The sequence below is a fragment of the Rattus rattus genome, chromosome 11, assembly GCF_011064425.1.
Source record: "Rattus rattus isolate New Zealand chromosome 11, Rrattus_CSIRO_v1, whole genome shotgun sequence".
Classification (NCBI taxonomy): Eukaryota; Metazoa; Chordata; class Mammalia; order Rodentia; family Muridae; genus Rattus; species Rattus rattus.
In genome coordinates, this window is record NC_046164.1 from 75,555,482 (window position 1) to 75,581,530 (window position 26,049).

Genomic DNA, 26,049 nt, shown 5'->3' on the forward strand with positions numbered 1-26,049 from the left:
TTGTTTAAGAGTCTCATGCTGAATTAAAAACTTAGCTGAAAGAGGTCAGAGATATATAGATATAAAACTCTTCAGGGAAAACACATTTTTAGTATCTTGGATTAAACAGTTTCTTAGATAAGATACCAAAAGCAAAAAAAAGACAAAAAGAAAAGAAAAAAAGATAAAATGGACCAGAAAGGAGGTGAAAGGCCGCAGTGGTGCATGTACCACACCCAGCTGAGGATGTTTAAAATTCTTAGTGCCGGACTGGAGCAACGAAATAAACACCTCAGTGGTTAAGAGCTGGCTGTTCCAGAGCACCCTGGCTGGGTCCCCAGCACCCACACAGTGGCTCCAACGACCTCTTCTGGCTTCTGTTGTCACTGCAAGGTGGTGCACACTCACACCCATACACACAAAATAATAAAATTAAGAAGTTCTTCACATTTTTATCAATAAGCAACCCCTAATTTAAATTGTCAGAGCGACTGGAGAGTTGATGCTTTCTGCTCTTTCAGAGCCTGGCCTGACTATGTTTCATAGAGATTCCCTATCTCCTCTGTTAACTGACATAGTACCAATGTACAGGTATTTGTGGTCATGGAAACCTGAGTAGAGTACTATCACCAGGTTATACAACCTGTGAGCATGGGCTTCCCCTGTATGGGTTCCCTGTGGCTCCCGACGACTGCGGTCTCCTCCATGTGAGTTACACTTAACCCTTACTTGAAAGTTTTGAGAAGGGTCTTTCCAGAGCAGGATAGGAGGTGACCTATCTCTTGGGAGCTAACCATCCCAGACAGTCCAGTGGTGGGAGTCATCTCTGGTTTCTTATTTTTCTATTGCTTTGTCAAAACACCCATGACCAAAAAAGCATTTAATTAAGGGCTTGCTTACAGTTTCAGGTGGTGAGCCCATGACCATTATGGTGGGGCTTGGCAGCAGGTGGCAGGCAGGAAGCAGGCAGCAGGCAGGAAGCAGGCAGCAGGCAGGCAGGTTTAGCTGAGAGCTCAAATTGGTCAGGCAGGAGCTGTAGCTGAAGAAGCACAAGCAAGAAGAGGCTAAATGGGATTGGTGGGGCTTTTAAGACCTCTAAACCCTCCCCTCCTACCCTGTGACACACCTCCTCTAATAAGGTCATAATGTCCTAGTTTTTCTTGAACAGTACCTCCAACTGCAGACCAAGATTGCAATGTATGAGCCTATTCAAACCACCTTAGCTGGTAAGCCAGACAGGACTCTGATCCGTGAAGACAGAGACTCTAGTCAAGAGAACGGACCTAAGCTTTCTTGTGAAAGGGCTGACCATGCATGGAGTCTCATGTGTTCACTGTAAAAGTATCTTTTATTTACCCGATGTAATTGTTGTCTCGGAGGCTTTCTGCCTCCGTTTGCTAACTAGGCCTAGTCTTGGAAGCTTCTGGCCGCTGTACAATCTTATCTAGGCCTAGAATGTTTTCAGCCTCTGAGACTTACTGCTGAGTAATCTCACTCTTTCTAGCTCTTGCTGAACTCTGACTGGCTGGTCAACTCAGCTGTTCTGCTCAAACTCCTGGTTCAATCTGGCTTCTCTCTTGGTGTCTGACTGAATTGCTCTGCCTGACTTCATACTGACTTTGGCAATCTGTTCTAATCTTCTGGCTTCTCATCCCCTGGCTCGTTCTGTCTTCACCTGTGTCTAGCTTGTTCTCTCTGCAACCTGTCTCTGTACAACTGTTGCAGTAAAACTGCCTCCTTCCTTTTCTCTGCCCTGGAGCAGCTTCCTTTCTTCTTCTTGTGAGAGTTGGGCAGATCCTATTCTGTCAGATCGCTCTCTGCTTCATCACTGCCCGCCACTCAGATAGACATCACTTTCAAACACGGGTGCTTCCTTCTCCAAACTAAAGGCGTGTGCTAAGAGCTGCAGCGCCACAACTCGAAACAGGTTTTCCAGTAAATAACACAATCTCGGGGTTCACAGTGTGATCAACTATTCTGCAACAGCTCAGTGAAGGCTCGGAGCTTCCACTCAAGGCTCCTCGAAGCTGTGTGCCACCCTCATCTCATGCCCACACCTAGGCCCAGTTCCCTGGAACCACAGGCTGGACCAGGTGTCCGAGGCCTTGTAGCCCCAGGTGGCCAGCGGAACTGATGCCAGCCTGAAGTAAGGGAGTGGGTTCATTTTCTCTGCCAATTAAATAACTAAAAGACAGGGAAGATGTGTTATTGGGGATCCTGGGGAGCCCCAGGAGAGCCATTATATGACACCTAGGGAGTCAGGGTTCTTTCTTAGGGTTCTTACTAATAAAATAATTTAGGAACACACACAAATGGAAGCCTAGGACAATTAGAGTTCAAAAAGAAAACCCCAGGGCAGGCCAGCATAAACCCCAGCGCTGGGGAATGGAGAAGAGGAGCTTGCATGTAATTCACAGGTCAGCCACTGGGTGGCAGGCGTCCATGTGGTTGGGAGCCAGAGCCATGCTGCTTGGGATAAGGGCTTACAGGTCAGCCACCATGACAGGCAACCTTGTGCTACAGAGTGGAGCTTTAGGAAAAGAGCAAGGGACCCCCAAAGTGTTAGGAGATTTAAGGCGGGCTTTGGCCAATGTCTTTGTTAGGCTTCTATTGCTGTGATAAAAACCATAGTCAAAAGCAACTTGTGAGGGAGGAAAGGGTTTATTTGGTTTACATTTCTATATCATACATCATCAAAGAAAGGACAGGAATTCAAGGCAGAAACTGGAGCAGAGGCCATTGCTAGGGCTGGTCTTGTGCACGGTGTGTTTAGATACTGAGTTCTGGGGGTAAAGGTTGGGATACTGAGCTCTTTGATCCAAGATCAGGTTGCAATCTAGACATGGGCATTGTATTGACCAATGTACTGTAAAGAATGATCTTAAGGCTTACCCTGACTCTGTTGCCTGCCTGTGGATACTGTTCCCCTAACTGGGCTGCATCATCTGGCCTCAGTGGGGAGGATGTGCCTAGTCCTGCAGTGACTTGAGGGAATGGGAGGAAGGACCACTGTTCCTGAAGCGAGTGGTGTAGATGCTGAAGCTGAACCAGCCTTCAGCCTCAGGCACCGGACCCTCTGAGTCACCTGAGCTCACAGCAGTCAGCAGAGCTACTACACCACCTTGCCTCAGACCTAAAAGACAGAAAACAGAATGGCTAACTTTTCCTTGACCGTCCTTTCTATGCAGAAAGATTATTTTTTAGATGGAAAGTATAGAACCAGCGGTATAAGTGAAGGCACTGAAGTGACAGAGCTCAGTTGAAGGAAAGATTTGAATCACTGACCCTGTACTCACTAGGAAGTCAGACGGCCTCAAAGGTGAGAGGGGCACCACTGTCTGGTGTGGGAAATGCCATTGTCAAACTTAATGGAGTTTCCCTCAACTCTTTCTGGGATGGATATATATATATATATATATATACACACACACACACACATACATAAATATACATACATACATATATATACACATATATTGATAAATGTATACTAATATATTAATATATAACAGTATTGAGGTGGTTTGAATATGCTTGGCCCATAGGGAGTGGTACCATTAGGAGGTGTGGCCTTGTTGTGTCACTGTGAGGGTGGGCTTCAGAGGCTCTCCGATGCTCAGACTACACCCATTGCAGAAGAGAACTTCCTCCTCCTTTCCTCCTGAGGATGCCGGTCTTCCTGGCTGCCTTTGGATCAAGATGCAGAACTCTTAGCATCTTCTCTAGCACCATGTCTGCCTGGACACTGCCATGCTTCTTGCCATGGTGATAATGGACTGAACCCCTGAAGTTGTAAGCCAGTCCCAATGAAATATTTGCCTTTATAAGAGTTGCCTTGGTCATGGTGTCTCTTCACAGCAATTAAACCCTAAGATAATTATATAATATAATGGTATATTTATAATATAATAACATATATGTATACATACATATATAGAAGTTAGGACCTGGTTCTTCCTTCTAGTCCCATGCTCCCAAAAATAAGACTCAGACTCAAAATATTACAAATGCCTTGGCCATATAGCTAGGCTCTTTTCTGACTAAAACATAACTTACTCTAACCCATTTACTCTAACCTACATTCTGCCATGTGGCTGATTACCTGTGCTCAGGTACCGTGGTCCTATCCCAGAATTACTTCTGCCTCCCAGATATCCCATCTTCTATTCTACCCTTTCCTATGGCCCATAGGTTTTTAAATTGATAGGTAATGCATCCATATAACACACAAGATATGCTCCGTACATATACATACTACACATCTATTACATAATATGTACATATGTGTATATATGTATATAAATATGCACATGCACATATATGTATACAAATTTATACACACACTCCTATACATATAAATCTCCACTTTGGATCAATACAATAGTATTATCTTTGTATCATTTTTCATATTATATCTGGTTAGGAAATAAAAACTATACATTTCCTATTTGTATGCAAAATTTTATTAAACAAGTTTCTGATTTAAAAAAGAATATTCTCCAATAATCTCTGACTGGACCATAAAAGACTAGAGCCTGTGACTGGGCTGCAGGGAGAGGAAGGTGGGACTTAAGGTGGAGTAGGGGGGTCTCAGGTAGGGACCATGAGGAGAAGAAAAAAGGCAGGGGAAGAGGGAGGTCACTGTGAGGCGGGATGGACCATAGCCTGCAGCCAAGAGAATATGGCTGTGAGGACACGCATGGAACAGGGGAAACAGCAGGACTCGGTTGGCAAGTAACACGGGGGGCTATGGCTGGGACGTGGGTGAGAATCTGCACAGCCTGATGCCAAGAGCGTATGAATAAAATGCCAGGTTTCTCTGTCTTGTTTGGGAGCTACACAGGCTAGAGTGGGCAGAAACAGCCCATAAGATTACTGCAATAGGTTACAAAGGCTTGCTCCCTGTGGCTTGCTCAGCCTTTTTTCTTACAACATCCGGGACCACCAGTCCAGGGGTGGCACTGCCCACAGTTGGCTGGGCTCCTGCATTAATCATCATTCAAGAAAATGCTCCACAGCTTGCCCACAGGCCAGTCTTGATGGAGACATTATTTTCAATTGAGATCCTCCTCCCAGACAACCCTGGCTTGTGTCAAGTTGATAACAAAACAACCCCCACCCACCCAAAACAAACAAAAAAACAACCTAAAATAAACTAGCCAGCACAGGAGGCAGCAACTGAAAGGAAAGGACAGAGAAGAAGATGAAGTAACTCCACACTTCCTTGTTGCTGTGAGGGGAAAGTAACTGAAGAAGGGTGGGAGGGAGGGAGGGAGGGAGGGGTTATTTTGGCTCAGTCCATCATGGAGGAGAAGGTTGACAGCAGAAGCCAGACGCAGCTAGTAACATTGTTACAGGTGTGGGTCTGATTCGATAGAAATAGAGACATTTTATTAAGAAAAAGAAAACAGTGTCTGGAGATGGCTCAAGGGTTAAGGACACTTACAGCTCTTGCAGAGGCTCGGGTTTGGCTCCTAGCACCCACATGGCACCTCACAACAGCCTGTAACTACAGTTCCAAGGGATCTGACTTCCTAGTGTATGTAAATTTATGTAAACAAATGCACATAACACATAATAAATCTTAAGAAAAGAAAAAAAGAAAGGGAAAAATACTCCTGAGACTAGAACTGTGCTAAAGAGCTGGAAAAGGCTAAAATGCAAAGGCCCAAGTTCCCCAGTGGTGGGACCCTTTGTGGGTGTTTTTGCATAAGTGCAGATCTCCCAATAGTCAAGTATGCAGCTTTGTTATATGCTGCCCTGGTTGGGAGGGGTTTCCAGTCTTTCTAACTGGCTTTTTTCTCATTTCCTCCTCTCCCTCTCCCCTTCCTTCCTCTCCCCCTCCCCTCTTCCCCCCCCCCAGTGTGTGTGTGTGTGTGTGTGTGTGTGTGTGTGTGTGTGTGTGTGTGTGTGTGTGTGTATGCATGTGCCTGCCTGTGCATGGCAGAGGAGAATGTTGGGTGTTCATCAGAGTCTTACTGAAATGGAAGCTTCCCACTTTAGCTAAGTCTGACAGCCAGCAAGTTCCCAGGTCTATCCTCCTCCACCCATCAGTGTGGAGTTACAGGCACAGGTAACTACGCATAGCTTTCATGTGAGTGCTGGAGATCTGAACTCAGGGGCTCTTACATTCATGGGATGTGCTCTTACCCACTGAGCCGTCTCCCTAGTTCCTCATTTTAATCATGGTGCTCTTTCTGCTGCCACCATATTACTTCTTCAGTCAGAAAGCAGAGAGAAGTGAATGCTCATACTCAACTGGCTTTTTAAAATCTATTTATTTATTTATTTATTTAGGGGAAGAGAGGGTTAGAGACAGTCTGTAGTCCTGGAGCTCACTCTGTAGACCAGGCTGGCCTCAAACTCCGAGATCCTCCTGCCTCTGCCTTTTTTTTTTTTTTAATTATTTTATTTATGTGAGTGCTGTCTTCAGACACACCAGATTCAAACAGATGTTGTGAGCCACCATGTGGTTTGCTGGGAACTGGGACCTGGAAGAGCAGTCAGCTCAGACTGCTGAGCCATCTCTCCAGCCCGCCTCTGCCTTTTGAGTGCTGCTGTGATTAAAGATGTGTGTCACTGGGCTGGTGAGATGGCTCAGATTTTTCCCACCTGAGTGCTACATGGTGGGTCATAGGATATGGTGCCCTCTTCTGGCCTGAGGGATGTATATGCAGCAGAGGACTCAAAAAAAAAAAAAAAAAAAAAAAAAAAAAGTCTGTCACCATTCCTGGCTTTGACTTTCTTCTCTTTATTTAGTCTGGAACTCCATTCCCCAGGATGGGGTTCTCTATCCCCCATTCATGTGTGTCTTCTCTCCTTGTTAAACTCTTCTAGAAACATCTTAATAAGCACACTCAGAGGTCTGTCTCCATGCTCTTTCTAAATCTGGTCAAACTGACAATTAAAATTAACCTTCATAGTTCTTGGACCTTAAGACGGCAAAGCCATGTGACCTACCCTTTCTTCTGACTGGTAGGAGTCAAGAAAGCAGAGACATGAACAAATGTCTACTCAGCCCAGATAGGAACAAAGTAAGAGTACTGCCCAAGTCCAACTCGATGAAACAGTGGATTTTCTTTGGGTTAGGAGTATGAGTGAAGGTGTCTTAGTTACTGTTTTATTGCTGTGATAAGCCGCTGTGACCAAGACAACATATAGAAAGAGTTTATTGAGAGCTCACAGCTTCAGAATTAGAGTCTGTGACGATCATGACAGGGAACATGGAAGCAAACACACTTGGTGCTGAAGCAGTAGCTGAAGGTTGGCATCTTAATCCACAGTAGGAGGCAGAGAGAGAAAGAACATACACTGGGAATGGCATGGGCGTTTGAAACCTTGGTAACACATTTCCAAAAGGTCACACCCCCTAATTCTTCCCAGAGAGTTCCACCAACTGAGACCAAATATTCGAGCATATGATCCTATGGGGGCCTTTCTTATTCAAACTACCACAGAGGGTTACTTATAGGAGAAAAAATGACTCATAGACAACTTAATTACCACATGCCTACCCTAGTATGAGTAATGGCTCATGAGAACTGGGAACCTGGAGCACACTGCACAGCCTGTAGGCAGCTAAATGGGTTAGAGAGGGTCCTTTACAAGTAGCTCACTAGTCTGAGTTTTTTTACATGCAGCTTGCTGGCCTAAGAGTGCCTCTCAGCAGTTTTTATTGCTTATATAAGTTTCAGGTAGGAGGAGCCTAGTGCATATGGTCAGTTTCAGAAACTTCCTGAAAGTTTTGTGTTGTTTACTTCCCTTTTTTTTTTTTTTTTTGTTTTTTTTTTTTTTTTTATTTTATTTATTTACATTTCAAATGTTATCACCCTTCCCGGTGTCCTCTCTGCAAACCCCCTATTACTTTCTGCATTTTAAATCTCTCCTCCGCAGGATGAAATTTTTTAGCTTTAGCTGCCATCCCCTTCCCCAGTACACCCCTTTTAAGAAAAACCTGTGCCTTTTCTAGGGTTCTCTCCAAGATGGAAGAAGATTTTTATCTCAGAGGAAATTGCTATAAAACACTACCCTCATCTGATCCAGTTCAATTGGGATGCTGCCAAATCATAGCTTCAGATGGGTGTAAGAAACATTTTTGTTTTGTGTTTCCTTACCTGGGTTGTTAGCCTAACAAGGACCCAGATTTCCCAAGTCCCCTCTTTCCTCTTTATACTCAATGTCGATCCCATCAATTATGAAGTTGAGCTCCCACCAATGGGATGAAACATACTCACCACTTACATCAGAGAGAAAGATAGAGGCCAAGAGTGCTTCCTCCCAGCCTGGTTTGGGTTCTGACACACACACTTCTTTTTGCAAACAGAAATTGCCTTGCCCTTGCTGAATTACTTTTGCTCTTTTTCATGTGTCTCTTCGTGTGACACCAAGATGATGATTTTCCCAGCATAGAGGCTTCAGAGGGTGGTTTCCGTAGCTTCAAACGGGGGCTTCTGCAGGTTCAGATGGGGCTGGTCACCACGAAGACCAGGCACAGGATTAGTGGCTGGACCTCCCAGCCTTACTAATGACCTCCAGAGAAGAGAGAGGTGATGGTGGTTGACTTCAGTCACCAACAGTCAGTAGTTTAATCGATCATGGTTATGTAATGAAACCTTAAAAGCTCTGGACATGGATGCTTAGGAAGACTTCTGGAGTGCCTGGTAGGTGTCTGTCCCATAGGGACATTCCTGCATCGTCCACTCCTTGACCCCACCTCGTGTCTCTTCTTCCGTGTGATGTTTTGAATAAGAGTGGTCTCATAGATTTGAATTCTTGGCCATTAGGATTTGGGAGGTAGAGCCTTGTTGTTGGAAGAAATGTGTTGCTAGAGGTGGTCTTTGGGGTTTCAAAAGCCCAAGCCAGGCCCAGTGGCATCCTCTCTTCATGCTGCCTGTGGGTCAGAGGTAGAGCTTGCAGCTCCTTCACCAGCACCACATCTGCCTGTGTGCCACCAGCCTTCCGTCTGGACGATAATGGACCAAACCTCTGAAACTATAAGCCAATTAAATGTAAGCCCCAATGAAATGTTTTCCCTCATAAGAATTGTTGTGGTCACGGTGTCTCTTCACAGCAGTAGAGCATTGACTAAGACAATCTGGTTACTCCTGATCTCTGTCCTTCATGACAAATGCATATCTATAAGTTTGGTGTTTGAAGTGCTTTTGTGAGTTATTCCAATGGCTTGTTTAACTTTAAGCTATTTCTGGAGTAGTTAGTGTCAAGACCTGGGCTCTGGCAGCGCTAACGAGCTAGACTCGGCCACCTGTCCTCAGCACTCCAATTAAAGAATCATTTAGTAGTGAAAAACAGAAAGGAGATTTATTCAATATGGCCACGCTGGGGAGAGGAACAAATGCAGACATCCATTGACACACTAGGTCCATCTTTGAGGTCCTGGGTGAGGTTTAGACTTAAATAGGGGGCAGGAGGCAGCTGAGTAGTCCTGGTCAAGATGTGGTCCTCATTGCCTCGGCTCCAGTCTATCTGAAGGTAAGGTGGTCTGGTAAGCGCTGTGTGAAATCTCCTCTTGCGAAGTTTGCGTTGCTGTGATAAAGACCCATGATCAAAAGCTACTTGTGGGGAAGAAGGGGCTTATTACAGTTACAGTTGTAGTCCATTTTGAAGGGCAGGAATTCAAAGCCGGAACTGAAGCAGAGACCATGGAGGAACTTTACTGGCTTCCTCACCTTGACTTGTTTGGCCTGGTTTTATTTATTTACTTTTAATATACTTCCAGGGCTACCTCCCCAGGGATGGCACTACCCACAGTGTCCTGGATTCTCCCCACCAATTACTAATCAAGAAAATCTCCCACATGTCTACAGGCCAATCTGAGGGGATCTCAAATGAGGTTCCCTGTCCCTGGCTTGGGTCAGGTTGATGGGAAAACAAAATAAAAATAAAAACAAGTAACCAGCACGAGAGGCAGGTTCCTCCTTGTGGACAGAGCTTCTGCCCTTCTATTCTCTCAGTGAGATAGATGCCTGCAGCAATTCCAATCCTTGTGATCCATTGTTTCAGCAGCCTGATAGCCAAAGGGAGGGGTCATGAGTCTCTTTTTAGAACAGCTCGGGGTTGGGGATTTGGCTCAGTGGTAGAGCGCTTGCCTAGTAAGCGCAAGGCCCTGGGTTCGGTCCCCAGCTCCCGGGGAAAAAAAAAAAAAAAAAAAAAAAAGACACCTCTACTTCTGTTTACAAAAGGGACAGTGGAAGTGACCAATCGGGAACGTGGGCGTCCTCTAGGCTTGGAGCTGGTATCTGAAGTTGGGACTGAACTTGTGGAGTCCCATGTGAATCTGGGCTGCCAGTGTCAGGCTTGGCATGAGCTGTGCGTGATGCTGTTTGTGTCTGAGTAGGGCACACATGTCTTGCTGGAGTCCTATACAATGCTGGCTAGGAGCTGTGTCAGTGTGTGGCCCAGCTCATCCTGCACACTCGATTACTATGCCTTGCTTCCTCCGTGCTTCCACTGTGGCACCCTTGAAGCCCTGTGCTGGCTAATCTGACATCACTTGACATAAAAGTAGAATTATGTGAATAGATGGAAACTTAACTGGAGAAATGCTTTCTTTTTTTTTTTTAAAGATTTATTTATTATATATGAAACTGTAACTGGACACACCAGGAAAATGTCTTCTTAACATCCACCATGCTTGTTGAACTCAGGACCTCTTTTTCTTAACCACTGAGTCTATTTTCTTAAGATCCAGCTGTAAGGCTTTTTTTAACTAGTTATTGACTGGGGTGGGAGGAGCCCACTATGGGTGCTGCCATCCCTGGCCTGGTGGTCCTGGGTTCTATAAGAAAGCAGGCTGAGCAAGTCAGGGGAAGCAACCCAGTAAGCAGCACCCTCCATGGCGGCTGTATCAGCTCCTGCCTCCAGGTTCCTGCCCTGTGTGAGTTCCTGCCCTGACTTCCTGACTGATGAATGACATGAATGTATAAACCAAATAAACCCTTTCCTCCCCAACTTGCTCTTTTGGTCATGGTGTTTCATTGTGGCAATAGAAACCCCTTGTAAGCTCGGCTTCTGCTCTGTCTGGGCCTGGGGCTGGTCACAGCTTGGGAGGATTCAGATGCAGGAGATACTCATGCTTCTGGAGCCAGGTGAGGAGGCCTTTCCTGGGCCTGAGGTCGCCCTTGGTCCCACAGTCTGGATGCAGTTTGTCTGTGGCTCAGCAAGTCTGACTCAGCATCCCGCCCTCCCTTCTGTGCTCGTTCATTCTGTCAAGAGCTCAGGGCAGATAGACAGACAGAGACATAAAGCCAAATGGATTTTTATTAGCAGCAGTTAGAAAGCATTATGTTCTCTCTGGATCCAAGAGTGAAGGTTCTTGCTGTATAGGCTTGGGCTGGTCACTCCTGACAGGCAGGGATCCCAGGGCAGGCTGCTCACTGAAAGGATATCACTGTAGGAGATTCTGTAGGAGACACAGATGGGGATGAGAAGAGAGAGGTTACTAACCTCTGCTTCTACCCTAGTCAGACCCAGACTCCAGGGACCTGCAGGGCAGACACCTTAATGACATTGCAGGTGAGCGTGTACCATTCTTTTTTTTTTTTTCGGAGCTGGGGACCGAACCCAGGGCCTTGCGCTTCCTAGGTTGAGCTCATGTTCTTAACTTTGAGCACTTCACTGTTTCCTCAGGTTAAATGCCAAAGGCATCACAAGGCTCCCAGATTCACCAGGACTAGCACTGAGTGCTAGAATGACCTGTTCTCTCAGGCCTCCTTGTTTACTGACATTCACTTCACAGCAAGTGACCATAGGCTTGTGGGGTGAGCATGGCTAGGATATTCTCCTCCTACCCTGGGACCTAGTCCTGTGCGATTCTCACTTGGTATCTGCTCTTGGATCTGATAAAGAGTAAGGTGGGCACCAGAGGAGGTCTAGGGAGAAATGGAGCTCCAGGGTCCTGAGGCTGCATACCTGGTTCTGGGTCCATACAACTCATGATACAGCCATTGTTGCAGCATTTCATGGTGCCAGAACAATCACTGTCGATGGCGCATGGGTTGCCCTTTGGGCATGGTCCAGCAGCGATCATCTGGATTGGATTCCAGGGGCAGCGGCCAGCCTTTGGAACCTCAACTGGGGAGAGATGGTTACTCTCTTACCACCCAAAGCCCTTTCATGCCCCAGCTTTGTTGAATGCACCTTACTGAGCTCCTGACTGAAAAGACCCCATTTTGTAAATGGGGCATTTGTTGAGGTCTGTCCTATTGTCAGGCAGCACCCTTGGAAGCCCAAGCCCCCAGGGGCCGGGATGGGCATCAGGCTGCAGAGAGGGTCTGGCAGGTGAGTGGGGCTCCCAGAATTAGTGTGTGGATAAAGGGCTATGTGTCCTCTCTAGGCAGGCTCTTGCCCCTGCTTGCCCTTCTCCACCACCATGGGCAGGGACTTACTGTTGACAGGAGTTTTGCAGGGCCTACCACAGGAACTGGGACAACACAAGTCATTCTGGGCACACTCCTCGTTGGTTTGACAGTTGATACATTCTGTGTCCTCACTGGAGCTGTCATCAGGGCACATGGACTGAACTGTACAAAAGATGGGGAGGTAAGTGGGGGCCTAGATGTCACCCTCACTTCTAAGGCTTCTCAGAAGAAGGCCCAGAGACAGAAGCTACAAAGAGCCAACCTTTGAAGAGCCTTAAAGGTGAGCAAAACAAAACCAAACCAAAAAAAACCAAAAAAAAAAAAAAAAAAAAAAACCAAAAAAAAAAAACTCAAAAACAAAAAAAACAAAACAACAACAAAACAAAAAAACCCTGCCAGAATTGAGGTCTAGGTGACAGAACCATAAGAAAGCAACTGTGAATATTAGGAAGCACATCACAGGCTCATGGTCCTAGGAAGAGCAATAAGCCACAGGCTCATGGCCATAGGCAGAGCATTAAGTCACAGGCTCATGGCCATAGGTAGAGCATTAAGTCACAGGCTCATCCATTATAGGTAGAGCTTTAAGAATCTGACTAGAAGTGACCAGGGCCTGAGGGTAACTCCTGTCAACCTGTCTCTCAGCCTCAACATTTTCCACCCAGGTCCCTGGCTGTGCAGCTTGTGTGGGACAGGCCCCTACTTCCTGCTGTCCTTGAATTCTTCCCTAGGGGTGTCCTTTTGTTCCTTGTCTCCTCAGCATAGGCAGCTGGGATCAGTCAGGGAGGGGGACTCTCCAAGCCACACCCTGCAGTAAGGTGAATAACTGGGGCCTACCTGAGTTGAAGACTTGTTCCTGTAGGTTCCGGGCAAGGGCTACCTCCAGGGCCAGCAGGCCAAGAACGAGGCTGATGAAGCAGCGCATGGTGTCGGCGGCAGGCAAGTGATGACTGATGGTAGCCTGAGTGTCTGGGATGCATTTAAAGGACCCACAGGAGGAAGACTTTGGGGAAGGAGGGGGGCAGGCTGGCATAGGCGTAGATGGGCTAAAACGCTTCCTTCTTGGACACATGCAGAGAGCAGGCCCAGGCTGCCAGGAACAAGGCTCACAATGGAGTCCATTTTTAAGAAGTCCTTTGTAAGGGTGGTCATTGTTTTTCCACTTAAAAGGTAAAACTTGTTTATCGTGAAAATGAAGAAAATTAAGGAGCAGAGAAGGAAGAAATGGGATCTGTAACAAATGTGACAGATATCACTTTGAATGGTTGGGTTGGGACCCCTTTCTCAGACAAAGGAAATTCTGAGCTCCAAATGTGTACAGTCACATCAGAGGATGGTGTCTTTCCCTGGTGCTTTTCTGGAGTTTTCTAAAAAGTTTTATAAGAATGTGGAGGCACTTGCTCCTTGTAGAGAGTACAGGGTACACATCAAAAAAGGATTGCCTGTGCAGGGAACCTTGGAAGCCCACTTCTCAGAAGGGCCCCATGCTGTGCCAAGGGTGTCATGGGCCCGGATGGGATGTCCTGTTGGGCACCGTGCCCATTGCTCTCGGGACATTTCCTTGACTTCTCTTGCAAGGAAGGGGATGCAATGACCCAGAGTGACTGACTGTGTTTACTGGCTGTCAGCGGCAGCCTATGGTGCAGGCCATACTCCTTTGACTGGCCGGAGGTCTTCACTGATGGCCCATGTCCTCTCCTCTTTGAAGACAAAGTCCCAGGGGAAGCTCTTTCAGGCTGTAACCTTGATATTTCGTTTCAGGCCAGCCCCAAAGGAAAACCTGTGCCTGTAGCAGCCTCTCGCTAGTCCCCTGAGCTCCCAGGCCTTGGCAACTACCTCTCTGCTCGGTCTCTGCGTCTGTCTATTCTGGGCATCTCATGTAAATGGGATCTGACAGTAGGCAGCCCGTTGAGTGTGAGTGTGCTCTTCTTACTGAGCTCTTATGTTTATCATCTGCCTCGTGGAAGTTGCCAGTGCTTCAGTCCCATGTACGGGCCCCAGCAGGCACATAACCTTTGTTGTCCCATCTAACACAGTCATCTCCACATCTAGGCCACTGCCATGCTTGTGTTATTCAAGTCTAAGTCACAGCTCTGCTCTGCCAATGCTCTGCTTCCACCCCTGTTCCCATTACCGCCTTGGCTGGAACAGAAGGAGGGCCACCAGGAAAGGGCTGGCCAGGGTTTCTTGCTTGAGTTTCCCGGAAGACCTTGCGTCTTAGGAGCCGGCGTTCTGTTCTCTCTGTGTCTTGCCGGGGCTCTGTACACACGGAGCCAGGCCTGATGCACTTTGCGTCCTATGCACACTGGCTGTTCTGGCTGAGGTATCACTGTCCTGCTGTACTTACAGACACAGGCTCAAAGGGGAAACCACTGAGAATCTCAAGCTGATGGCTGCAGTTATAAACACAGGTGACTATATACAGGTTGCTGGCATGAAGCCAGCAGGCCTCCTGGATAAACCTCTTTCAGTTCTTTCTTGGTTGCTTCCATGGGTCTCAGAGCCTCCGTCCCTCCCCTCCTTCCCAGCTATGGTCATGTCTAATAGTGAGATTCTGCTGCTACCCCCTGTCTCTCCAAGTGGTTTGGCCTCTCTTGGTCCATGCCTGCGTCCTCAGCCTCTTGAAGCCCTAGGCCCCTGTTTGAGCCCCTTCCTCTCACTCCTCATCTGCCTGTGGACACCTTTGGATGTGTATGCGGTGTGTGATGAGTAGCTGTGACGCGAGTCTCTGTTGTATAACCCCTTTTCACGTAAGGGGTCTCCATGATCTGCACCCATTGGCAGGGCTCCGAACTCCTCCCACTCTGCTATAGCAGCAAAGGAATTCTAGCTTCAGAGAGAAGCCAACAGACAGGTTGAGCCCACCCTGTGGCCTGCAGATGGCCAGAAGCTCCTCCACTCCACCATCTTGCTTCAGCTGATGTGTGTGTGAGCATGTGTATATGTATGTGTATGTGTGTATGTACAAGTGTATGTGAGTATATACAAGTGTTTGTATATATGAGTATATATGAGTGTGTGTGTGTGTGCACACACGTATGTGTATATATGTAAGATCAGGTCTCTCCAGTTCCTCTTATCCTCTTTAAGGGCCACAGGAGGAGAGAGTTGGGTCACCCGGAAGGGAAGTGGCCTCAGCTCCAGCCCTTGTTCCTGGAGGTTTGTTTCTTACCCTTTTCGGAGATAATCAAAACAGGTTCGAACATGGTCAGCTTTTAGGAAGATACCATCTCCTTTTCTTCCCTTCCACTTAGAGGTATCTTGGAAACTGGTCCCTCTGTCGATACACAGATACACGGTTGGTTTGCATAGCATTATGGATGTGACCATATATTTCCTGGCCTATCCAAGAAACTTAGATGGTTCCCAATTCCTTATTTTCTTTTTAAATTCTATTTAACATGTCGTGTTTGAGAGTTTTGTCTGCCTGTATTTTTGTGTACCGTGTCATGTGTGCCTGGTGCCCACGGAGGCCAGAGGAGGGCATCAGATTCTAGAACTGGAGTTAAGGATGCTTACGTTCCGCCACGCAGGGGTTGGGACTTCAGGCCGGGTCCTCTGCAAGTATAGTGAGTTCTTTGCTCTGAGCCATCCCTCCAGGCATCCCGCCTCCCCACCATGCCTGATTTATTACTGCCGCAGATGTGCACAGAGGCCAAGGGCTCTGCAGGGTTCAGATACAGAAGCAACACTGTTGAGAAACAGATTTCTTGTTTTGCCCACGTGTCGGGTCCTGTCTAGGATTCTTGCAGGAGACTCCCAATTCTGGACTCCTGCTGGCACACATGGCCACAAGCGGTCCATGTCCCCAATTCCAGTCATTAAGCACTCTCATCCTGCCCATGTGGATAGACGGATAGTTAAAGATGCAGGTATCATCATTGTTTTATTGTTAGTAGGTCTATAGTGTGTGTGTGTGTGTGTGTGTGTGTGTGTGTGTGTGTGTGTGTGTGTGAGGTTGGGTTAGAGGACAGCTTTCAGGGGCTGGTTCTCTACCTCCCCTGTGGGCTCCAGGGATCAGAGTCAGACATGGTCAGGCTTGCATGGCCTGCTCAGCCATCTCACCAGCCCTCGAATACTAATACGCTACTTTTACTTTATGTGTATGTATGTTTTGCCTGTGTACATGGCTGTGTATATGTGTGCAGTGTCACAGAAGCCAGAAGATGCCGTAAGATCTTCTGGAACTGGAGTTACAGATGGTTCTGAGCTGCCGTGTGGGAGCAGGAAACCTTGCTTTTTTAAAATCATGGTTTTAAGACTGGAGAGATGGCTCAGTGGTTAGGAGCACTGACTGTTCTTCCAGAGGTCTTGAGTTCAATTCCCACATGGTGGCTCACAACCATCTGTAATGAGATCTGATGCCCTCTTCTGGTGTGTCTGAGGACAGCTACAGTGTACTCATATATAATAAATAAATAAATCTTTTTTTTTTTTTTTTTTTTTTTTTTTTTTTTTTTTTTTTGGGACCGAACCCAAAGGAAAAATGTTTTTTTTTGCTAGGCAAGTGCTCTTGAGCTAAATCCCCAACCCCCCAAAAAAAAATTCTTTAAAAAAAAAAAAAAAAAAAACCCTCCAATCACGTGCCTGGCTTCACAGTTGAAAAGCTCGTTCTGGAGTCAGTGCCACTGTCTGGCTGTCATATGTTAATCCTTGTGGTTCTGTCCCTGAGTACTTTTGTGTGGGACTGGGAAACCAAGGGTCGTTTTCCTATGTATAAAATTCTCCTGTGTTAATGGCTCCGTGCTGCTCCTGCTCGTGGGCTAGGCACGGGGTCAGACTTTCCCTCTGGCCTCTACAGGAGAGGTGCAGTCCCTCCTTCAGGCTACCCTGTATCCCTCCTCATTTCCTGTCCGTTCACAGACATCTCCCCTCTGCCTTTCACTCCTATGACCCCTAAGCCCAGCCGCCCTGGGGATCCACCTTTGTCTTTCCTTTACTTCAGGGAAGTTGTTATGCCCTGAGCTCCTGGTAAAATGGAGGAGCGACAGCATCTTTCATACTGGTCTAGACTGAGGACTAACAACATAAAGATAAAGAATGAGAACACTTCCAAGCAGAGAAAGTCTTCCGCGGATGGCAGTGGATGGCTTGGAAAGATAACCTCTGGTCAGGCGTGGTGGTGCAAGCTGTCACTTGGAAGGCAGAGGCAAGTGGATCTCTGTGAGTTCAAGGTCAGTCTGATCTGCAGAATGAGTTCCAGAACAGCCAAGGGCTACATGGAGAGAATAGTGTGAGTGTGTGTGTGTGTGTGTGTGTGTGTGTGTGTGTGTGTGTGTGTATCTGGCTAGGGCTGTGGTTCAGTGGTAGAGCTTTTTCCCAGCATGTGTGAAGAAAGCACCTTGGATTCCCTCCCTCAGCAACACAGAGAGAGAGGGGGGAGTGGGGGAGGGAGAGGGGGAGAGAGAGGTGGGGAGAGAGAGAGAGAGAGACAGACAGACAGATGGGGGAAAGGGAGAGAGAGAGAGAGAGAGAGAGAGAGAGAGAGAGAGAGAGAGAGAGAGAGAGAGAAAGAGGAGAGAGGAGACATATCTGGACCTCTATCTGGCTCTATATTTTGAAGTGCCTGTATTATATTCTTCCTCTGTGCACATACACAGTAAGTGTCAGAGCGTGGGCAGCAGCCCTGGTGACATCTTGTCAAGATTTTTGCAAAGCATTGTCAGTGGTTGGGGAGCAGTCAACTCTGCTAGCAGGCTACTGACATCTTTAAAAAAAGATTTATCTATTTATTTTATGTATAAGAGTACACTGTAGCTCTTCAGACACACCAGAAGTGGGCATCAGATCCATTACAGATGGTTGTGAGCCACCATGTGGTTGCTGGGAATTGAACTCAGCACCTCTGGAAGAGCAGTCAGTGCTGGTAACCACTGACCCATTTCTCCAACCTGAGGTTACTGCCATTTTGAAGCATTTTCTCAGCTTCTAAAAGACCCGATTTTAGAGCTTCGCATGGTGTCTCGAACTTTTGATCCCAGCAAAGGGATCACCAGCCAGGAGTCAAAGGCAAGCAGATCTCTGTGGGTCCAGGCCAGCCTGGTTTATGTAGTGAGCTCTGGTCCAGCGAGGGCTACTTAGAGAGACGCTACCACAAACAAACACATCACATTGATTTTAGGGTGCAATTGTGGGACATGGACAGAACCCTTCCTCTCTGCACTCTGTACGGACAGAGGGGAGAACAGAAGTCTGTACTTCTGTCCCAGTACTCGAGGGGACGTGGTCTTAGGGCCCAGGGTGACACTGGCCAGTTGAGAACATGTGTTTCTGTGTGGTTGGGTAAGTGTAGGGAGAACAGAGAGGCCTGGCTGAACATGGAGTTCATGAGGTACACACATATCCTCAGAGCCTGCAGGCTAGGTCAGGAAGCCAGAAGGTTCTAGGAATGAAGACATTACTCTGAATTCACCAGGCCCAGAGGCAAGGGGCATGGGGTTCCTGTGCCCTGGGGGTGTTCTGGTTCTTGGTTTGCCAGTCTTGAGGCTGTGTTCTTCCAATATGTGTTTGCCCTTTCATGCCCCATCGAGTCTGCATGGCCAGGGTGGAAAAAAAGACACCAGGATTTTGGTAGTACACACTGTGCACTTTTTGTCCTATGGGGTCAGTTAGGCTGGCTTTTCCCCTGAAACTCTGAGGGCGGAGGAGGAGGCCAGGCTGGCCCCTGAGCTTGCTTCTTTCTCCTAGTGCTTGTTATGGCTTCTGGGTGTACATCCTGCCCTCATTCTTGGTCATGGTACTTAGGAACTCTGAGTGAGGGTCTCTCCCTCTTCAGCGGAGTCATGGCTGTGTGTCATCCTTATCACTGGGGTCACTACCCTGTCTGCTGACCTTAGTCATAGGCCTTGCCTGCTTGTTCTGAGGCTCTCCCCCACACCCCCTCATATCCCTCAGCATACTCCTATGTAATGTGGTCTCACCTTCCCCAAAGCTCCTTGACCTGTCTGTCCCCTGTTCAGCAGCACCCAGGACAAGCGTGTTAGACACCCAGAGGGCACTGGCTGCTCTAAGCAAGGAGATGGGGCTTACACGGCTGTCATACTAGACGATGTGACGTTCGTGTGTTCCCTTGTGGCTCATTAGCTAGCACTTGTCTGTGTTGGGGACGTGGTGGATGGGGTGCAGCCTCCAGAGGTGCTCCCTGAGGTGCAGCCGTGAGGCTTCTGTTGTGGCCTCGGGGCAGCTGAAAGCACAGGTGAGGGCAGTTGTCCGAGGACCTGATGCTGCTCAGGTGGATCATGGAGGACGGATGGCTACCCTCTGACTTCCACGCTCACACACTACAGCGCCCGCACGGCTGCATACAGGCTCACACATACACGCATACACACGTAAAATAAATACAGAATGAAAATGAGAGGAAGTGAGCCAACTGGCTGCCCAAGGACAGGAGGGGTACAGGGTGTGCAGGGGCCGAGGAGGGAGAGCTGGCTGGCACCGGGTCTAGGCTCACCAAGTTCAAGTGAGAAGGCAGAAGTGCTGGGAAGGAGTGAGGCGTTGAGAAGGGGGAGGGCCTGGGCTCTCCTCTGGCAAGAGGAGAAGTTTGAACTGCTACTTCCTCCTTCGGAAAACTGCCGGGAGGGTTTTTGTGACTCAGGTGGGGACTGAGGAGAACTAGCAGGGGATCGAGGAGTGGTTTCTCAACAGTCTGGGGAAACCCTTTACAGCCTAGGGGGCCATTTTTTTTTTTTTTATTCAGTCACGCTGTGATTTAGACGAAAACTTGGGACAAGCTCCCAGGCTTGTGGACCCTGAAGGACAGTAGGGATCAGAACATCAAGATGGTCCCCACCTTGGAAAAGGGGCCCCAGCTTCCTCTTTCACACCACTCCTCCTCAGGCACAGGGTAGAGTTCACTGGGGCTTAACCTGGGGTCTTGGATGAGATGCCTGGGAGAAGACCCCGAGTTTCTCCTCTAGTAGAGACCGGTTAGGTGTTCCAGTCTACTGGAAATATTTCAGGGGCTCCACCGTGCTCTACAGAACCAGCCCAGAGCCAGAACTGCCGTAGACACATTAAATCCATTGTTTGCTAGGGCGTGACAAATGGTTTGACATGTCGCCCCTGCTGAAGATGCAGGCTTGATTCCTAGCACCCATGTGGCAGCCAGGGATGGCGCCTAAGTCCAGTTCTAGGGGTCCTGCCCCCAGCTTTTGTGGGCACTGCACGTGCACTGCACTTACATGCAGGTAAATGTTCTTGTGCATAAAGTACAAATAAGTAAAATCTTTGAAAAATTATTATCATCCCCTATTCCATTAAAATTTATTTTCAGGGGTTGGGGATTTAGCTCAGTGGTAGAGCACTTGCCTAGCAAACGCAAGGCCCTGGGTTTGGTCCCCAGCTCTGAAAAAAAGAAAAAAAGAAAAAAATTATTTTCAGGGCTGGAGAGATGGCTTAGTGGTTGAGAGCACTGACTGCTCTTCCAGAGGTCCTGAGTTCACTTCCCAGCAACCACATGGTGGCTCACAACCATCTGATGCCCTCTTCTGATATGTGTCAAGATAGTTACAGTGTACATAAATAATTCTTAAAAAAAAAAGTTGAAGATGGTGGAAATTATGTCACTAGGGAGCAGCAGCTCTGGAGAGATGGCTTAGCGGTTAGAAGCTCTGGCTGCTCGTACAGAGGACCTTGGCTTGGTTCCCAGCACACACACGGTGGCTTACAACTATCTGTAACTCCAGTTCTTGGGGATCCACCAATAGGTTCTTCTAGCTAGTCTCTGAGGACACTGCATGCATATAGTGCACATGACATGCAGGCAGAACATTCATACACACACGTTAAGATATATGTCTACATCTATATGTATAGCAGGCAGAGATCCTGCAGAAGGCCTGGATCATGACCCTAGAGCACCAGTACAGGCTCGACACAGCACATTAGAAAGTGAAAAAGGAGGGGTTGGAGATTTAGCTCAGCGGTAGAGCGCTTGCCTAGCAAGCGCAAGGCCCCTGGGTTCAGTCCCCAGCTCCAAAAAAAAAAAAAAAAAAAAAAAAAAACCAAGAAAGTGAAAAAGGTGCCTGAGAGGTGGGTCAGTAATAAGGGCCCGGACTCCTCTTCCAGAGGAACTGGGTTTGATTCCCAACACCTACATGGAGGTATCCAGAGGTTCTAGTTCCAGAAGATCCACTACCCTTTTCTGGCCTCTGAGGGCACCAGGTACACCAGCAGTATTCAGACACATATACAGGTGAAACACCCAAAAAATTTAAAAAAAAAAAAAAAAAAAAGAAAGAGAGAGAAAAAGACTCAGGAGAAGACGAGGACCATAGGAACCATGTGTAGTCTGAGGTCAGGGAAGCTAGAAGCCGGAATGTTTCCTGGATTTTGTGTGTGTGTGTGTGTGTGTGTGTGTGTGTGTGAATCCCAGAAAACCATTCTACAGTCTGTTATTTTGACACTGCTGTCAGTACACTTGGTGTGTCAGAGTCTGCCCTTGGTCAGGGTCAGCCACCTCTCCTCAGTAAACCAAGGAAAGGGCCAACGTTAACAAAGGAGGATGATTCAGTGTGACCACAATGGGAAGAGGGACAAAGAGACCCAGTAACCCTTCCCTCCCCAGCCCATCTTCGGGGACTGAAGTCTGAGTAGCTGCCCACGGGTGATCTAAGTAATTCCCTAAAGGTTTGGCACCGCCCACCACCAACTTTTCTTTGCTTCCTAGTCTGAGAATAAACAAAGACCATTCAAACGAAGACAGGCTGTTGGTACCACAGACGTGGTACACAAGGGGCCAGCCACCTCCACGCAGTGACAGAGTCCCACGCAGTCAGGGGAGATGTCGGGGACAGCTCCATAAGGGACATGGAGCGCCGCTGGGAGCTGCATGGGGAGGCTGGAGGTGGTCTTCTCTGATTGGCCTCAGTTGAAGTGGGACTAGGATACAAAACGCTGTCAGTTACTGGTCAAGCTCTGGTTACTAGGGCCGAGGAGTTGCTTGACTTGGTACTCATTGTTACATGATGTGTGGCCTCCTGCAAACTGCTTCACAAGCCCGTGGATGGCATGGGTTGAGCCCCTTTCTCAGACATGTTGTGGACATGATTTGCACGACGTACAGCTTCTCCCTGGGTTCTAGTAAGTCAGAAGACAGCCAGTTTGGATCAGTCTCCTCTTTGGGAAGCAGTCTAGAAGTCAAACTGCTGGCGAGATGAGAAAGACAGGAACCCGGTGGGCATCTTCAGCTTGAAATCCTGGAGAAGAGCTGCGCGTCCCGCCTCCTTGTTGGGCAGGCCCCGGAAAAGCAGGGAAGGAAGACAGGTCAGCTCAGACCCGTGTGGCCATCTTACTGCTGGTAGTGTCAACCTTGGATAGCTCTTGCCAGGGGTTTCCTCTGCTGAGACTGACTAGCGGCTCTGACCTCTCAACGCTGCGCCTCTTTTGCACACGGACCCTAGACAAAGCCTCTGCGTTTGCCCCGAGACCTAAGGAAAACCAAACCAAACCAAACCAAGACAAAAACAAACAAAAAACCAAACAAAAATACCGAAACAACAACCAAACCAAACCAAAACAACAATAATAAAACAAACAACTCCCCACCTCCCCCAAAAACCCGAGCAAAATTACAAAGCGGTTCACAGCTCCCTCCACTGGCTCATAGGAGTTACTGCAGTTGCTTTATCAAAAACAACTCTGGTTCCCTAGTCCCAGCGCCAGCCTCCATCCACCGCTGAGCCAGGCTTTCTTCCGCCCTCTCTATGTCAAAGCCAAGTCCTGAGCCCCAGTGCTTTTCCTTGCTTTCTCCATGGTACGTGTTGTCCCTGTTGACCCACTTGTTCAGCCACGCCGGTTTCCTGATGTCCCTCTCCCAGAGGATCTTGACTCTGCGGTTAAGTGACGACATCTTTGTGGCGGTTGTCTTGGAGAGTATAGGTGAGATTGTGTGAATACCCTTGTTCTCCTGAGAGCTGTGTGCATTTTAACCAGTGTTCGGGACTCTCGGCTCACCTCTGTTCACGCTCTGGAACGTTCTCGTTAGCTCCGTTCCCTTCTGAGTATTTGCGTGACTCCACCTTATGCCTAGCGAGAGTTTGGTGTTTCTGGGCTCTGGCATGGTTGGAACCAATGCCGCTTTCCTTTCTGGGTCCCTCTGGAGCCGACAGCACAGCTGTCGCCAGCTCATGGGGTCCTCCAGCTTGAGAGGTGCAGCTGGGGAACTGCCTTTTGATCTACTTCTGCTTTAGAAATATGTTTATTAACTTTATATGTGTGTGTGAGTGTGAACATTTGTATGTGTGTGAGTGTGTATGTGTGAGCATGTGTATGTGTGTAGGTGTGTAATATGTGTGTATGTGTGTGTATATGAATGTGTGTGTTTGTGTGAGCATGTATGTGTGTGAGCATGTATGTGTGTGAGAGTGTGTACATGTGTATGTATGAGTGTGTATGTGTGTGAGTGTGTATGTGTGTTGTATGTGTATGTGAGTGTGAACATGTGTATGTGTGTGTATGTGTATGTATGTGTGTATGTGTGTGAGCATGTATGTGTGTGAGAGTGTGTACATGTGTATGAGTGTGTATGTAAGTGTGTATGTGTGTTGTATGTGTATGTATGTGTATGTGAGTGTGAACATGTGTATGTGTGTGTATGTGTATGTATGTGTGTATGTGTGTATAACTGAGTGTGTATGTGTGTAGGTGTGTTGTATGTGTATGTGTGTGTATGTGAGTGTGAATGTGTGTATGTGTGTGTATGTGTACGTGTGTGAGTATGTATGTGTGAGTGCGTGTATGTATGTGATTGTATTTGTGTGTGAGTGTGTATATGTGTGAGTGTGTTCGTATGTGTGTGTGTGTGTGAGTGTGAAGGTGAGAGGAGAACCTTCTGGAACTGTTTCTCTCTTATCATGTGAGCCCTAGGGATCAAACTCAGGTCGCCAGGCATGGTGTCTTTGCCCTCTGAAGCACCTCCCTGCCCCACACCCCTATCCCTCCTGTTTTGGACAGGGTCTTGCTTTGTAGCCTAGCCTGGCCTCAAATGCATGGTCCTTCTGCTTCTGCCTCCCAAGGGCTGGGATACAGGTCTGAGGCTGAGTCTGCTGTTTCAAATACAAATTAAACAAACAAACAAACAAACAAACAAAACAAAGACAGATCCAGGAGTACTATCTGAATTGAGGTGAATTTTAAATGTCAATTACGAAGCAAAATTTAAACAGTGCGAAAGAGCAATGCAGAGTGTCTCATTAAGAATTTTACACACTGATAACACATTGAAGGAATACGCACCAAAAAGAGGGAGAAAGGCAGCCTTTCAGTGTAATGAATTAGAGGATGCTTGGTTAGAACCTGAAACCAGATTCGGGGTTGTAGCTCAACGGTAGAGAGCTTGCTTGGTACTCCCTAGACCTTGCGTTTGCTGCAGAACAAATTTAGAATCTTACCTGTGGTATTTTGCTTTCTTCCTTGGTTGCAGGATTTAGGTACATGTGTGCTTATACAGAAGTCCACGTCACAATCTTCCCTGACAGCTCTCCTCTGAGGGATGCCGAGGTAACTGCCCCTGGGAACTATCCTTTCTCAAGAGATGGCAAATCTGGGCCTGAAGGAACAGCTCTATGCTCGCACAGTGCTGTTCAGGCCTGTCGTGTGACACTATCCCTGGGGAGACACGAACAATCGTCTACCGATTCCAGGCAGATGAAGGGAAGGGTACTACCAAAGTCCATCCTGGTGAACCAGTGAGTTCCATCAGGGTTACTTACAGGAGCAGAAGTGACTCAAAGACAGTGCATTAGCACCAGCACAGGGGACAATTTACCAGACGCTGGAAGCCCGGAGCACACCGCACAACCTGCAGGCAGCTCAGAAGCTTGGAGAGTGTCCTTTCCGGTTAGCTCAGTTGGTTTGGAGCCCTGCCCGGCAGCCCAGTTTATTTGAGAGTGTGTTTCGGCATTCTTCATTGCTTATATCTGCTGAGGCGGGGGTGGGGGTGGGGCTCTAGTGAATCTAGTCTGCTTCAGGGGCTTCCTGTGGCTATCGAGTTGTTTAGTTCTGAGTTTAATGGACTCCCTTGCAGAGCGGAATGTGTGTCATCTCCCCTTAAAACAATGATTTTCAATCTTCTTAATGCTGTGACCCTTTAGTACAGTTCCTCATGCTATGCTGACCCCCAACCATAAAGTAATTTTGTTCCTACTTCCCAACTGTAAATTCGCTGTTGTTGGTACTTTCAGGTGGCTGACACCAAGTAAGTGAAGGATCTGTTGAGGACCACAGGGAGGCTCCAGATGTCAGCTCTGACCCTTCGCACAGGCACCTGGCAGGAACAGGGTTAGTAAGCTAAAGGTCATATCGCACAGAGAAGGGAAAGAGGTCACGGGAAAGTGGAAGTGATTGCTAATTTTGTCTGTCTAAGGCCAATGAGGCTCTGTCTGAACACTTACATAACACGCACACACACATACACACACACACACACACACACACACACACACACCCCATTCCACGTCACGGACACCGTCACTGCACACATTCACTTGTTACACACACACAAGCACTGCACATACATCACATGCTCCTGTGAACACACCTCTCGTATGTTATATCTCTCACACTTATAAGAACCGTGTTGCACCCGCAGGTGTGGCCGACACATAAACTCTCACTGTAAATATGACCTAACAGCGCCAGGCCCTGAGATGCTGATCCCAGCTCTGCCCATTGTTCGCTGTGGGAGAGGGAC

The 26,049-nt window shown here is 47.7% G+C and overlaps 1 protein-coding gene across 1 annotated transcript; it reads right to left on the minus strand.

The window, feature by feature from the left end:
• Positions 1-11,238: 11,238 nt before the first annotated feature.
• LOC116912863 (whey acidic protein) lies at positions 11,239-13,283 on the minus strand. The gene is made up of 4 exons (XM_032917079.1): positions 13,194-13,283; positions 12,384-12,518; positions 11,908-12,069; positions 11,239-11,398 (listed from the first exon to the last, which is right to left on the minus strand). Exons 1-4 carry the CDS (start codon positions 13,279-13,281, stop codon positions 11,370-11,372), a joined length of 414 nt encoding a protein of 137 aa, XP_032772970.1. The 5' UTR covers positions 13,282-13,283; the 3' UTR covers positions 11,239-11,369.
• Between the last annotated feature and the right edge of the window lie 12,766 nt (positions 13,284-26,049).

Excerpts from the sequence above, each read along its gene's own strand:
- LOC116912863 (XM_032917079.1), bottom strand. The coding sequence starts at position 13,281 with ATGCGCTGCTTCATCAGCCTCGTTCTTGGCCTGCTGGCCCTGGAGGTA. Across the intron at positions 12,519-13,193 it reads GGAACAAGTCTTCAACTCAG|TTCAGTCCATGTGCCCTGAT; the intron begins GTAGGCCCCAGT and ends TCTTTTGTACAG. Across the intron at positions 11,399-11,907 it reads TTGTATGGACCCAGAACCAG|AATCTCCTACAGTGATATCC; the intron begins GTATGCAGCCTC and ends TGTCTCCTACAG.